The sequence below is a fragment of the Tenrec ecaudatus genome, chromosome 11, assembly GCF_050624435.1.
Source record: "Tenrec ecaudatus isolate mTenEca1 chromosome 11, mTenEca1.hap1, whole genome shotgun sequence".
Taxonomy (NCBI): domain Eukaryota; kingdom Metazoa; phylum Chordata; class Mammalia; order Afrosoricida; family Tenrecidae; genus Tenrec; species Tenrec ecaudatus.
In genome coordinates, this window is record NC_134540.1 from 93663343 (window position 1) to 93678002 (window position 14660).

The window sequence follows — 14660 nt, forward strand, 5'->3', positions numbered from 1 at the left end:
CCAATTCTACCTTACAAGTCTGGCTAGACCAGAGGATGTACACTGGTACAGATAGGAACTGGAAATGCAGGGAATCCAGGGCGGATGATCCCTTCAGGACTAGTGGGCAGAGTGGTGATACCTGGAGGGTGGGGGAAGGGAGTGGGGTGGGAAGGGGGAACTGATTACAGAGATCTACATATAACCTCCTCTCTGGGGGAAGGACAACAGAAAAGTGGGTGAAGGGAGACGTCGGACAGTGTAAGATATGACAAAATAATACTTTATAAATTATCAAGGGTTCATGAGGGAGAGGGTAGCAGGGAAGAAGGGGAAAAATGAGGCGCTGATGCCAGGGGCTTACATGGAGAGCACATATTTTGAGAATGATGAGGGCAACAAATGTACAAATGTGCTTGACACAATTGATGTGTGTATGGATTGTGATAAGAGTTGTATGAGCCCCCAATAAAATGATTTAAAATATATATGCATTTACAATTCATGTATAATCATAGCATTTATCTATCCTTATATACCCAGAGAGAAAAGGAGTGAGACAAATCAGATGTAACATATTAGTGTGGTTCTTCTTCATAGTGACCCCATGTACAAGAGAACAAAAGATTTCCCATCCCCACCATTGGTGCTGTTTGTGTGTACTGTCACCGCCGCTGCGCCAGCCCAGCACAGTGAAGGGCTGGCTTCCTCTGGTTCACAGCTTCAGTCATTTTTCCTTCTAGTCTCTGAATAGTATCCTTCCAAATCTCAGAATTGCTAGCATTGACTCTTTGAATGACCAAAAAGTATTGCAATAGAGAAAAGTTGCCTTTTCCTACATTAGACAGAATATTTAAAGCTTACTAAACATATTGAAAATACTTTTAAAAAGCAAGATTCTGACTATCAATTTAATGAGCAGTGCATACGTACATAAAACCAAGTTTGACATTGTGGGGCACAGTAATATACTTGGCTGTGTAGATGAAGTAAGGTGAAGGAAATCCATGGAATACAGAAGTCATATTCAAAGCCGCTGAGATTCCATGTTTTAAAGAGTAAGGAGAAGCGTCCATGTGGCTGTGACCATTGGGGAGAAGTGATCCTATGTGTATTTTAGAAATATCACTATTTGGTGTCTTATACTGAATAGGGCAAAAATGAGTCAATGTGCAAGCTGGCAGTTGCTTGTGTGAGGTAAATGATAAAGATATGAAGAAAAGTATATTAATTTTAAAATATATATCTCAGGAAATAAAGGATAGACTTTGAAGATGATTGTGTTGAACTAGAGGGATACTTGGGAATGACATACGCATGTTATTTGTTGAAGAAATGAGAAACAGTTTTATATTTCAGCCTGAGGTGCTACCGAGATTCTCGGGAGTAGAAAAACCACAGACAGAGGGCAGTACAGCTAAAACTTTGGGAAAGTAATCCATAAGCACTGAAGGTACACATGAACACCAAGAGCACTTAGAGAAAAAGCATATCATTGTAAATGTGTAAGTGCAGAGTGGAGACTCAAAGCCCATAGGCAGCCTACTGGACACCCCCTTACTGAAGGGTTGTGGGGAGGAGATGAGCCAGTCAGGGTGCAGGGTAGCAACAATGAAACATATAACTTTTCTCTAGTTCTTAAATACTTCCTCCCTCCCATTATCATGATTCCAACTCTACCTTAGAAATCTGGCTAGACCAGAGGATGTACATTGGTACAGATAGCAACTGGAAACAGCGAATCCAGGACAGATGACTCCTCTAGGACCAGTGGTGAGAGTGGCGATGCCTGGAGGGTGGAGGGAACATGGTATACACAGGGGGAACTGATTATAAGAATCTACGTATAGCCTCCCTGGGGGAGGGACAGCAGAGAAGAGGGCAGGGGGAGATGTCGGACAGTGTAACATATGACAAAACAATAACAATTTATGAATTATGAAGGGTTCATAAAGGAGGGGGGAGTGGGGAGGGAGGGGGGAAATGAGCACCTGATATTAAGGGCTCAAGTAGAAGGCAAATGTTTTGAGAATGATGATGGTAATAAATGTACATATGGACTTGACACATGGATATATGTATGGATAGTGATAAGAATTGTAGGAGCCCCCAATAAAATGATTTAAAAAAATTAAAATCGTGAGAAGAAAATGAGTCTATGTCAGAGTTCTGAAAAGCATCAATATTTTAAAACTATGCATAAAATAAATTTGAAAAGATGTCTAAAAAGGAGTAGCCAAAAAGTTGGGAAAGATAGAAGAGAAATAAATCCAGTGAAGGATGCATTTTTAATCTGTACCTTGATTAAGAGGCAATATTTTAAACAAAATAAGAGGATTCTTCATCGTTTAAAATAAGGAAAAGTGTTCATAATAGATCTTTTCTGTTTATCTTGATGTTGCCTATTCATCTAGTTGTGGGGATTTTGGTTTTCTTTACATAGAGTTTTAATCCAAACTGAAAGCTGCCGTCTTTGATCTTCATTGGCAAATGCCTCAAAATTTCTTTGTTTTGAACAAGCAGGCTGTGTTTTCTGCATATTGTGTTTGTTAATTAGCCTTTTTTTCAACCTTGATCCAGTATTTTCTTCATATACTACAAATTCTTTAAATATCTGCTCACCATACACTACACATACAAGTCTCAATGATTTTGCTTGTCTAGGGAGAGAATCCAGGCTGAGACAGTGTGTCTGAAATTTATATCATTTCATCACCCTTATTCATTCTGTATGCTGAGCAAATAATTCACAGCAGCAGAGGCAAGTTTATGAATAACCTGCTATATGAAGATAACACAAGTTTGCTTGCTGACCTTGGGGAGTACTTGAAACACTGTTGCAGATAAAGGACTACGATGTTTCACTGTGTCTTACACCTCAATGTAAGGAAAACAAAAATCCTCCAATTGAACCAATAAGCAACATCATGCTAAATGGGGTAGCACTGAGATTGTCAAGGATTACATTCTGCTTGTATCCACAGTCCACCATGCCCATGGAAGCGGCCATCAAGAAAACAAAGTAATGGCCCTTGCCATATCTGTGGCAAAAGACCACTTTAAGGTGATAAAGACCAATGCTGTCACTCTGAGGAGAGGACTAAGGTGAAAGACACTTGACAGACTGTTTTCTAGTGTCTCATGTGAAAGGTGGCCAATAAAATAGGAAGATCACAGAACTGCTGCTGTTGAGTTACCGATTTGGGGAGAACATTGTATATAGCACATCTGCCAGCGGAACCAACAAATCTGTTTGGGAACAAAGATAGCTGGAACATTCCTTAGAAAGAAGAACGTGTTCATTCTTCCGGTGGTCCACGGTACATTAAAAAATTTTCACCCAAAACCATTATTCAAGTGCTTGTATTCCTTTTTTATCTTCACTAATCACTATTTTCCATGGCCCAGTGGGTTGATCTTTGGGCTGTGAACCAAAAAGCCCATGGTTCAAATCCCCAGCTCCTCCAAGATAGTATGCTGGGCTGTCTGCTCCTGTAAAGATTTACAGTCACAGAAATCTGAAGGATCAGTTCTAGTCTGTTCAGTAGGGCCACCATGATTCACAATGTATTCAGTGTCAGTAGGTCTGGTTTTTGGTTTTTGATGTTCAGCTTTCCCATGCAGGAGGCAATTAAAAGAGCATGACTTGAGTAACTTGAGTATCAATCCTATAGGGACTTCTTTGGTTTTGATTTTTTAAAAACATCTTGTGTCAGATTAGCTCAATCCAATATGAAGGGTCTTCAAAAAGTTTGTGAAAAACTGGAATTAAAAGACAATGACATTTTTCCATGAATTTGTTGAAACCCCTCCATACATTGGTTTCCCTGCCGCTGTATATCTCAGGAGGATCTGGGGTAGGGGAGCGGAGCATGCTGGTGGGTAAAAATAAATGATAAATGGAAGAAAGGAGAAATAATAGCAAATGGTGCAAGAGTGAATAAATGAGTTATGCAGTGGGGGAAATCTAGCACTATTCTTATTCACTGTGAGAGTCCATCCAAACCAAACTTGCTGCCATTGAGTCAAGGTTGACTCACAGTGACCCCCTGTGGGTTTCTGAGACTATAACTGTTTACAGGAGTAGAAAGCCCAGCCTTTCTCCAGCAGAGCTGCTAGTGGTCTCAAACTACCGACCATGTGGATGGCAGCCCAACGTATAGTCATGACACCACCACAGCTCCTGATAGAGACAGAGCCAGGGAATCATCTTCTTTCAGTTCCAGGATAAATGGAAAAAAGAGCCAGGAGGTCACCTGAAATATAGTCAATTGCTTATTGCGGCCCTTCAAGACCCTTCTAGATTATGGCCTAATTTATCATAACCCGTTGTGATGTATTGCCGATTCTAGCCCCTGTGTGTGTGGTTAGGATCTCCTCTTGGAGGAGTTCTCTGTCATAGGATTAGAGGAGAATGCATCTTAGACCCTTCTTAATTGGAGAGTATGCTGCAAGTCACCATCCTTTGCTTTCCCTGGAGGAATGGTCAGCTAAAATATAAAAACCACATTTCCATCAAAGCCTGCCCTTTTGTGACTTGTTTCCTAACAGAGGTAGAAACAAGAAGACTGGACATTTTTGTCTTCTGACTCTGGAGCTTGCATTTGGCTTGCCTCTGCCTGAACTTTGGATTTGGGACATAGCAGTCCCCACAACCGCATGATATATTTTCTGAAAGTTGCGCGAGTTTCTGTGAGCTGTTGCAGTGAATCACAGACCCCGGGGATGTAAGGGAATGTACTCCAGGGAGGGAGGGCAAATGGGGTGGAATAACATCTTGAAAGAGTTGGACATTTGGAATATCCTTAATCTCTAATTCCTTGGAAATAGTCTGGTATTAATTGTTCTAAAAGGAAAGTTATTTCGAAAAGGTTTGCCATACACATTAGCCCACCCACCCACCCCTCCAAAAATGCTGTTAATTACACCAAAAGGTTGACCTGCCATTATCGTTAGCCATCCATGAAATTCAAATCAAAACAATGATGATATCATCCTACACCCACAAAGAAAGCCCAATTAAAAAAAAAACGAAGAACCACAAATTCTGGAGAAGGTGTAGAGGCCTGAACTCTTGTACACTGCTGGTGGACTTGTAAACATGTACACCCATTGTGGAAAGTGACATGGTGATGCCTAAAACAATTGGCTGTAGAAATGCCATATGTTCCAGCAATGCCTTTTCTGGGCAAAAACCCCAAAGAAATAGGAGGAGGAACATGAACAGAATTATGCTCACCCATGTTCATGGCAGCACAGTTCACAGTAGCAAGAAGCTAGAAACAGTCCAAATGCCCATCAGTAGAGGAATAAATAAAGACAACCTAGACCATGGACTCAGCGGAATACTATGCATTCCTAAAAGAATTGATGAAACCATGAAACACCTCTTGACATGGAGGGACCTGGAAACCATTATGCTGGGTGAAGTTAGTCAATCACAAAGGGACTCATATTGAAGGAGTCCATTACTACAAGAATAAATACCATGATGGAGGCAGGCTTCTTCTCCCAGGGTAGGTAATCTTTAATCCACTCTCCCAAGCAATGAGGTAGACAGCCTGCCTAGCATCCATGAGCCCTATAACACACCCTCTATATTTACATCTTAAAAACCATTGCAACAAAAGAGACCTCACCCCCGCTGTGATCAATAACTCAAGATGCAGGAAGAAGGAAGACCATACAGTTGCTGCTATACAAAATTGTGATAAGGTCACCCCAAATGAACTGATACCCTTAACAGAGTAATAAGCGAACCTTACTGCAAATTCAAGTTGAGACAGAAGTTGGGATCATGTATGTCTTGGAAAATGTGATTACATTTCTATTGTTAGGTAAACAGGGAGGAGCAACCTCCCATTGGGAAAAACGTAGAACAATACTTATACAGAACCCAAGGGGAGGCTATACCTGGTACTATGCTCCTAATTAGACAGTTTTGACCTAGTTTCTACCCAACCCTTGGTGACTCAGGTCATGTGCTATAGATGTCTGGGATGGCAGGTTCTGTTCTTTTGGGCCATACCAGAAGGGGTCAATGTAGAAGCCCCACTAAGTGAACTGGGCTTAGCCCTCAGACTTAAATCTGAAACTTCCTACTGTGAGAAGAAATAGATGACCATTATCTCAAGAGTAGAGAACTGGTGGTCATTGGACACTGGTTCAGTCTCCTGCCCTGAGGGTGCCCAATGAATGGGGCCAGGGACTATCATACACTTATTTTAAGGCCCTCCTTCCTTTATTATGACTTACTATTGTAATGCCCTCTTTACTTTATATATTGATCTGGTGGGCATGGTGCTGCCACTGTGAATGAATATTATTGAAAGTTTTGCCTTATCACCAACCCCATTGTTTTATGTAAATAGTGTCCAATCACTTAAGAATTTAATCTATATAAAGCAACAATTCTTGCATTGTGCCAGCCTTTGTTGGTAAGATTTCCATTCTCACATTATTGGTAAGATGCCAGCATATTAAATTATATACCATTAAATAATTACTAGTAAATAGTAGTAAATAATTACACTACCAATAGAATTATCTTATACTCCAGGGGATGATTGATAATGTTCTCTATCATAAAATGATAATGATGGCTATAAGGTGAACGAGAGACTATATACACTTTAGATATAGCAATGAGTTTGGGGCTCATATTTAATTCCAGCCACAATCTAAGACAACATGTTCTTAGGGCATGGCCCTGCTACAGGTTCACCCTCATGGGGAGACCACGGAAGATCTGACTCGTATAACAAAGTGTGGTGAAGAAACCATCTGATGCCTGGCTATCATAAAGATTGTGTCTGAAGTCATAAAAGCTTGCCTTCAAAAAAGCAGTCATTTAAGGGATGTATCTACTAAAACCACATGGAGGACGCACACCAGCCTATGTGATCTCATTATTATCAATACTAAAATCCAAATCCAAAGGAGGGAATGAGATCAGAGCTTAAATTGTGAGCACCTGGTGTGAAGAAGACTGTGGTTGACAGGGGAGGTCCAAAATCCATTTGCAGGATCCACACTGGGCTCAAGTATCAGGTGAATGCCCTCTGACGGGATGTAAATAACTTACTAGCAGACAGAGAGCATCATAAAGTCAATTACGGCACATGGAGTTAGGTTCAAATGGATTCTTTGGTCTCCATTGTTGACGCATTTCAAGTTGTTTCCATTAAAAATGTATTAAAGGGAAATCACATAGATGAAGTGTCCGGTGAGTTCCTTCTGAGCGCCATAGAGCAGGACAAAGAACAGCGTCGCTGTCGCGCACATGCGTTGCAATGCAGAGTTCTGCAGATGCACGTCGTTCGGATTTAACACCTTATCATTTGATCTCCCAGTTAACTCATTTTAAATTTGTTCTAGCTTTTAGTATTTCTGCTTTCTTTTCAATTGAGTTTTTCCTTCTCTGTTTTACTTTGTTATTGTTAGGTGGGGGCCAGGGCACTGTTGGTAGGTTTTATGCATATGAAATCCTGAATAGGTAAATCTACCGTCAGTAACTTGATTAAAGGTTTCTCTGAGGGTATGGCAGGGGAGAACTGGGGAGCAATAGAGAGCTGAGAACAATGCGTACCATAAAGAAGAAAATGTGGCTTTTGGAAATAATGATGGTAACATTATGTACAAATGTGCTTGATACAATTGAGACGTGGATTATTATAAGAGCTGTAAGAGCGCCCTATAAAATTACCTTTGAATTCAAACGTTTTTTAAAAACAGGCTTGAAACAAACAAACAATTTTTTTAAAAGAAAATGTTCTAGAATTGATTGTGATGCTGAATGTACAACACTTCTTAACAGGACTACTGAAGTGTATCGTATGTGAGTTATATACCAATACAACTTAAAATTCATAAATTATTTGTTTATGCAAAGGATTGAGCGGCTCTTCCATCACAAGTGAGGATTGGATTCAGTGTGGTCATCTCTTCTGAGGGATGACTGTGCTGGGTACTCGTTGGGTTGCTAACCACAAGGTCAGAAGTCTGAAACCACCAGCCACGCCACAGGAGAAAGAGATGGCTTTCAAGTCCCATAAAGAGTTCGTCTCAGAAATCCCCAGTGGCAGCTCTGCCCTGTCCTGCAGGCTTGCTATGAGTAAGAATCAATTCTATAAAAGGAGGGTTTTTTTGTTAGCTTATTTCCTCTCTGATTTAGTTTTTACTAACATGTATCATTATATTTTATTCATGTTTTATATGTCCACTTTGCAGAGGCAGTGGATTATTTGATTTGGCTCTACAACCAAAGTCTGTAACTTCCATCAAATGACCTTCCCTGCCTGGGTCTGGTGAAAAGGGGAGGAAGATACTGACAGGAATCCCCTGGGAGTTACTGTGAATAGGCCCACCTCCGATACCATCCTGCTGTGAATATACAAGCCCTCTGAGAAGCAGGAGGAGGAATTTTATTACCAGCAAGAGCCAGGAGAGGAACATGTCTTCTAGACCCAAGATTCCTGGGCAGTTAACCTCCGGGATCGAGAAGACAGCTATAACGTCAGCGGAGCAGCAGCTGAACCAGAAGCCAATGCAGGGAATGGAGTGGTGGACCTCCCAACCCACCGAGCAAGTAAAGCTGAGTGATTTTGTGCAGGACGCTGGCTTAGAGTGGAGTGCCTCTGGACACCTAATTGGGGAAGTTGGACTTGCTGACCCCACAACTGGAGCTAAGTGCGTGGAGGTTGAAACCTAGTGGCTTAGGGTGCCAGTGCCACTTAATTGAGGAGCTGAGTGTGCTGACCCACAGAATTTGAGCTAAATGCCATCAGGAGGAGTCTTATAGCAGGTGTTATGTCTCACTGGACATTTATTAGTAGACCTGGTCAAACATTGTAATGTGTCCTCATAAACAATTATCCTGACCATTTCCCACTGTCGTTGCCACCTGTTACCTTCCGTGATAAACCCTTTAATCATAAAAATTGTCTGTAGGTTCTGTGTAGCCATTGCAATATATACATCAAAACCCAGAGAAGTAAACTAAAGAGCATTAATTGAGACAACACGCATTTATGACTGCTCCCCCTCTTTTCTTTCCCTTTATCATCAGGTGTGCTCCATCCACCATGCTTCTTTGAGCCACAGCTCTTTCCCCCAAGTGCCTATGCTGGAACTGGAAAACAGTAAGCCCTCATTCAATAGATGTAAGATAAATGAAGGAGCCCTAGTGGTGTAGTGGGAACACATTGTGATCTGAAAGGTCAGCAGTTTGAAACCACTGGCCAAACGTTGGGAGAAAGAGAGTAAATCATCAGTCTTGGAAACTCACAGGAGGCAGTTCTATCCTATCCTATAGGAACCCTTTGAATTGACATTGGCTCGATGGCAGGGAGAAGATAAGTGAATGTGAGTGAATGAATAAATAGCCCCTTTCCTAATACAGTTTTGTTAATTAGCCATATAAGAAGTAACTGCTAGGAAGCAGTCATATCAAAAGTAGTTTGCTTCCAAAATGATGCTGATATGTGTTAGAGTGGCGGGGTCAAGTGAATTTTTTAAGATAAAATTAAGTAAAACAATGTTATTTTATAATTTTTTAAGTTTCAATAATATTTGGAATGCCTTGTTAAATTTAATGAAAGTTCATAGGGTAAGGAGTAGTTCTCAACCTTCCTAATGCCACCACTTAATACAGTTCCTCATGTTGTGGTAGCCCCCAACGATACATTATTTTCATTGCTACTTCATAACTGTAATTTTGTTTCTGTTATGAATTAGGCGACCCCTGTGAAAGGGTTGATCAACCCCCAAAGGGGTCGCGACCCACAGATTGAGAACTGCGGATATAGCATTTCCAGATATAACTGTCATTAAAAGTCTACTTCATAAACTACTTGTCAGAATTAATTTTCTGTGTAAAACATTCTGATAAATGATGCTAATGTATAATCTCCATGAGCCTAGATTTAGGTCATTATACAAAACTATAAATATCTAGAATTTAATCTTATAAAAACAGCAAATAAAAACAGTTTAAAATATTCTCATTGAAAAAATTGTGGAATTATAAATAAACTGATATTATTAAGGAATACATGAGTATTTTTATGTGCTAAAATCTTTATATAATCATAATTTTATTAGGAATTCTGTAACTTAATAGAAGAAGCAATATTATAAAGATGATCCTGAGGCATGAAGCAGTGAATGACTAGAGAGGTTTGGGCCCCAGTCCAAACAACGTGGATGACCCGCCCCCTATACACACTCCCAAGAAGAATGCACAGCAGAGGGCAGCACTGAAGCTACAGCTCTGGGAGAGGGGCAGATTTGATCTGAGCACATGGATACAAACTAAGAGGGAAGGAGAGGGAAAGAGAGAGTGGAACACATCCTGGCCCACCAAACCCCAAGGAAAATATTCCAGCTAAAAGCAGCCAATGCACAGAGAGGACCAGAGGGCCAGCCCCACCATGAGACCCAAAGTCCCTCACTGACCCATAGTGTTATGGGGATGACACTGGAGACAGTTTGGGAATTGTGCCCAATCTGACCCCACCACACTGGGGTGAAACACTAAGGGTATGCACTGGAGCAGCAAGGAGAACAAAGCAATGAGGTCGCTGGAGAATACCAAAAATAGACTTTGGGGTCAGGGCCTGGCATCCAATCAGACTCAACTGGAAAAGACTCCTAAAAGTGAACAAACGGACCTGGAAGTATTTCTAGGCTTTTCTTTAAGTTGTTGCTGGTTTTTATGGTTGTTGTTGTCGTTTGTTTTGTTTTGCTTTGCTTTGCTTTTGTGTTTATTATTGTTTCTGCCTGTCTATCTAGATAAGATAAGTAGGATAAACAATCCAGAAGAGAAAATTACGGGACCAACAGTCCTGGGGGACATGGGAGAGGAGGAGGCAGAGGAAAGGAAGGTGGGTGCTCACAAACTCAGGGACAAGGAAACAACAAATTATTTAAAATCTGATGGGGAGGAGGGTGTATGATGCCTGGTGGGGATTGATCAAGGGCAATGTAACCAGGAGGAATTTAATGAAAGCCAAATGAAGGTTGAACATGATAGAAGGACAAAAGGAAAGTAAAAGAAAACAGAGGGAGGAACTAGTAGGCAAAGGACATTTATGGAGGTCTACATACAGACATGCACATATGTAAATATATTTATATATAATGATAGGGAAATAGATCTATGTGCATATATTTATATATTAAGTATTAAGGTAGCAGACAGACATTGGGCCTCTACTCAAGTACTCCCTCAGTGCAAGAACACTTTGTTCTAATGATCCAGCATTCTGTGATGTTCACCTTCCCGACATGATCGCTGAAGACAAAATGGGTCCATAAGCAAATGTGGTAAAGAAAGCTGATGGTGCCCGGCTATCAAAAGATATAGTGTCTGGGCCATCTAACTGAGGAGCAACAAAGCCCACATGGAAAAAGCACACCAGCCTGTGTGATCATGAGGTGTCAATAGGAACAGGTATCAGACATCAAAGACCCAGAACAAAAAGTCATATCGATGTGAATGGGGGGGCAGGGGATGCAGAGTGGAGACCCAAATCCTATCTGTAGGCAACTGGACATCCCCTCACAGAGGGTCGCAGGGAGGAGATGAGGCAGTCAGGGTGCAGTAAAGTACCGTTGAAACATACAACTCTCCTCTAGTTCTTTAATGCTTCCTCCCTGCCACTATCATGACTCCAAATCTACCTTACAAATCTGGCTAGACCATACATGTACACAGGTACAGATAAGAGAGCACAAAACAGGGAATCCAGGACAGCTAAACCCCCCAGGACCAATAATGAGAACAGCGATAGCAGGAGGAGAAGGGGAAAGTTGGGGGAAAAGAGGGAACCAATCACAATGTTCAACATATAATCCCCTCCCAAGGGAATGAACAACAGAAAAGTGGGTAAAGGGACACAGCAGTCAGTATAAGATATAAAAAAATAATTATTAAAAATTATCAAGGATTCATGAGGGAGGGGGTGGGTGGGAAATGAGCTGACATCAAGGGCTCAAGTAGAAAGAAAATGTTTTGAAAATGATGATGGCAACATATGTACAAATGTGTCTGACACAATGGATGGAGGTATGGATTGTGATAAGAGCTATAAGAGCCTTCAATAATAGGATTTAAATAATAATAAATAAATAATTTATAAAACAAAAGCAAAAAATTAGAATATATTCTAAAATTGATTGTGGTAATGACTTTACAGCTCTACTTGAAATGACTAAATTATTGAATAGTTTAAAAGAAAAAAAGAGGTCACTACGTCATTGTGGAAGCCATAATTATTTCTAAATAATTAAAAACTTAAACTGATTTATTATTCTATATTCAAATTCTTTTAAAATTTCTAAATAGAATATAGCATCACTACAGAAATTCTGATCATGAGAACATTAGCCAAAATGTATATTCACTAAACATTTCTAATGCATTCAAGCTTATTGTTTTACATTTAATTAGAATAAAATTTTGAGGTAGATAATTTATTTGACATGTGGTTTAAATATAGTCCTTAGACTCGAAGCTTACAGGTATGTTGTCTAAATCTAAAATAGGGAAAGACCTGGGGCCACGGTATTACCTTTTTGTATAGTGGGAGTGTCATTATCCGCAATCAGTTGCAAGCAGTCTTGAGTGACTACAAAGGAAACATAGATTAGTTTAGGTTCTTAAGGATAAATAATAAGATAACTACGATGTCTGCAAACAACAAACTACAACCCAATTCTCCCTGAAACACCGAATTAACTATAAATGTTAAATGCTTGTATAATATTGTTCTTAACATTACTTTATGAGATATACCTACAGATATTTAAGATGTACTCCGTATGCTGCTGAAATACAGAAAGTACACCATCTTTGATTTTTACTCTAATTTAATTTTAAATGTGATGCATGTATAGAAAGTGAGATTAGTTATTTGTTTTTCAAATCTATCAAATACATGAAACAGTTATTGAATCGTAAGATTTTTAGAGACTATCTGTTGTTTAAAAAAATTCTAGCGTAAAATAATAATTCATCACTTCTGAAAATAGTATTACTAATGCTGCTGAAAATAAAAGTAATTGCTAATTTTAAGCTATGATCTAAGACACACTACTGGTCTCTTCCTATCTAAAGCATAATGGAACCTCAAGGAAACAGTCAGAGATGGACCAGGCCCTGGGGAGCAGCACCCTGTCATGTTCTCACTCGCCTTGGATCCACAGGACTTTGCAGCCACCAGCCTGTGATTTCCCTGCTACCCACTTCATTTATCTCCATCATCAGCCTTTACCTATGAGCCTGGGGAGGGCTGTGGCTGGGTCTTGGACCCATGGATTTGACTGGGCTAGGATGCCTTCTTGATATATAATTACTTATTGATATAAAGTTTTTTATACATATATGAGTATCAATGATTTTCATTTTTCTAAACCACCCAGCCTAACACAGAAACCATTGCTTCTAAAATGTGTTCCTTTTTTCCCAACAAATATTTAACTAATACTGTTCCCAACAAATACTTAAGTAATCACTACATAGACGACGCAACAATGTATTTTGTAGGGGACATAAAGGTTTATCGGAGCACATGAAATTCAGAATCAAATTACAGTCTTTGCATCATTCCTTTGTTAACATTTCTGTGTGTGCATTACAGAGATGGAAAGAAAGCGCAATGTGAAATCGTTAATGTTGTGCCAAATAAACCCATTCCTCTGCCATTGTGATGGAGTCATGTTGTTAAATCATGGGCATCAACCCAAGACACCATTTGGTGTTTATGTTTCTTGAAACACAACACCAAAACTGAACTCCTTGCCTTGGAACTGCTTCTAACTCATAGCAACAGTCCCATCCTGTCGCCAAGGTTGTGATCCTTGTGGACACAGGCTGCCACATCTTTCGCTCACAGAGAAGGTGTTCGATTTGCACCCCTTACTTTTCAATCAGCCGTTTTTATCCATCCCCCTGCCCTAGAGCATATTGTATTCCGTTTCAATTCCCTTGCCCTGACGATTTCCCAAAACTCCTGTAGGAGTTCCTTTGTAAGCGAAACCCAGGACATTGTTTATGTCATTCGAAAGACTTTATAAGCTATGTCTTATCACTTCCAAACTGCTTTGAAAATATCTGAATCTTAATCTCTGCACTCAGACTCACCATGACCAGAATGCACACGTGGTCTATTCTATCATAGAGTCCCACAAAGAGGTAGTGTGAATGCATTTATATATGATATACTTCTACTAAAGTAAGGGCATTTCCTGCAATTTTAGTCATCCTATTATATTGTTGTCCCTAACTATAGTAACTATATAATTGCTTCACTTCCTAGACTAGTACTTACTGGATATTAAGCACAATCATTTAAGGATTTTCATAGTACGTATCAGGTAGTTTTAAAAAAAAACAACAACCTATGGAACAAATTTAGCAAAGGATATTGGGATCATAATCAAGCAATTCTTAAAAACTCAGTTACTCAATCCTTACCTCAAACATTGTGATATACCTCGAATCAAATTAAATTCATGGACTTTTGTAACAATAAAACTTTGAGCCTTGGTGCAGTAGGGATCTGGAAACACAGGGAATCTAGGACAGATGAACCCCTCAATACCAGCGGTGGGAGTGGCGACACCAGGATGGAAGGGGGTGTAGAAAGGGAGAACCGATCTTGGAGATCTATGTGTAACCT

General features: G+C 40.0%; 1 protein-coding gene across 1 annotated transcript in view; it reads right to left on the minus strand.

The window, feature by feature from the left end:
- Positions 1 to 14660, minus strand: part of TNFSF13B (TNF superfamily member 13b) — a 52472-nt gene that overhangs the window by 20892 nt on the left and 16920 nt on the right. The window contains exon 3 of the mRNA XM_075562599.1: positions 12552 to 12608. Coding sequence (XP_075418714.1) covers positions 12552 to 12608 — 57 coding nt within the window. The remainder of the gene's footprint in view (positions 1 to 12551; positions 12609 to 14660) is intronic.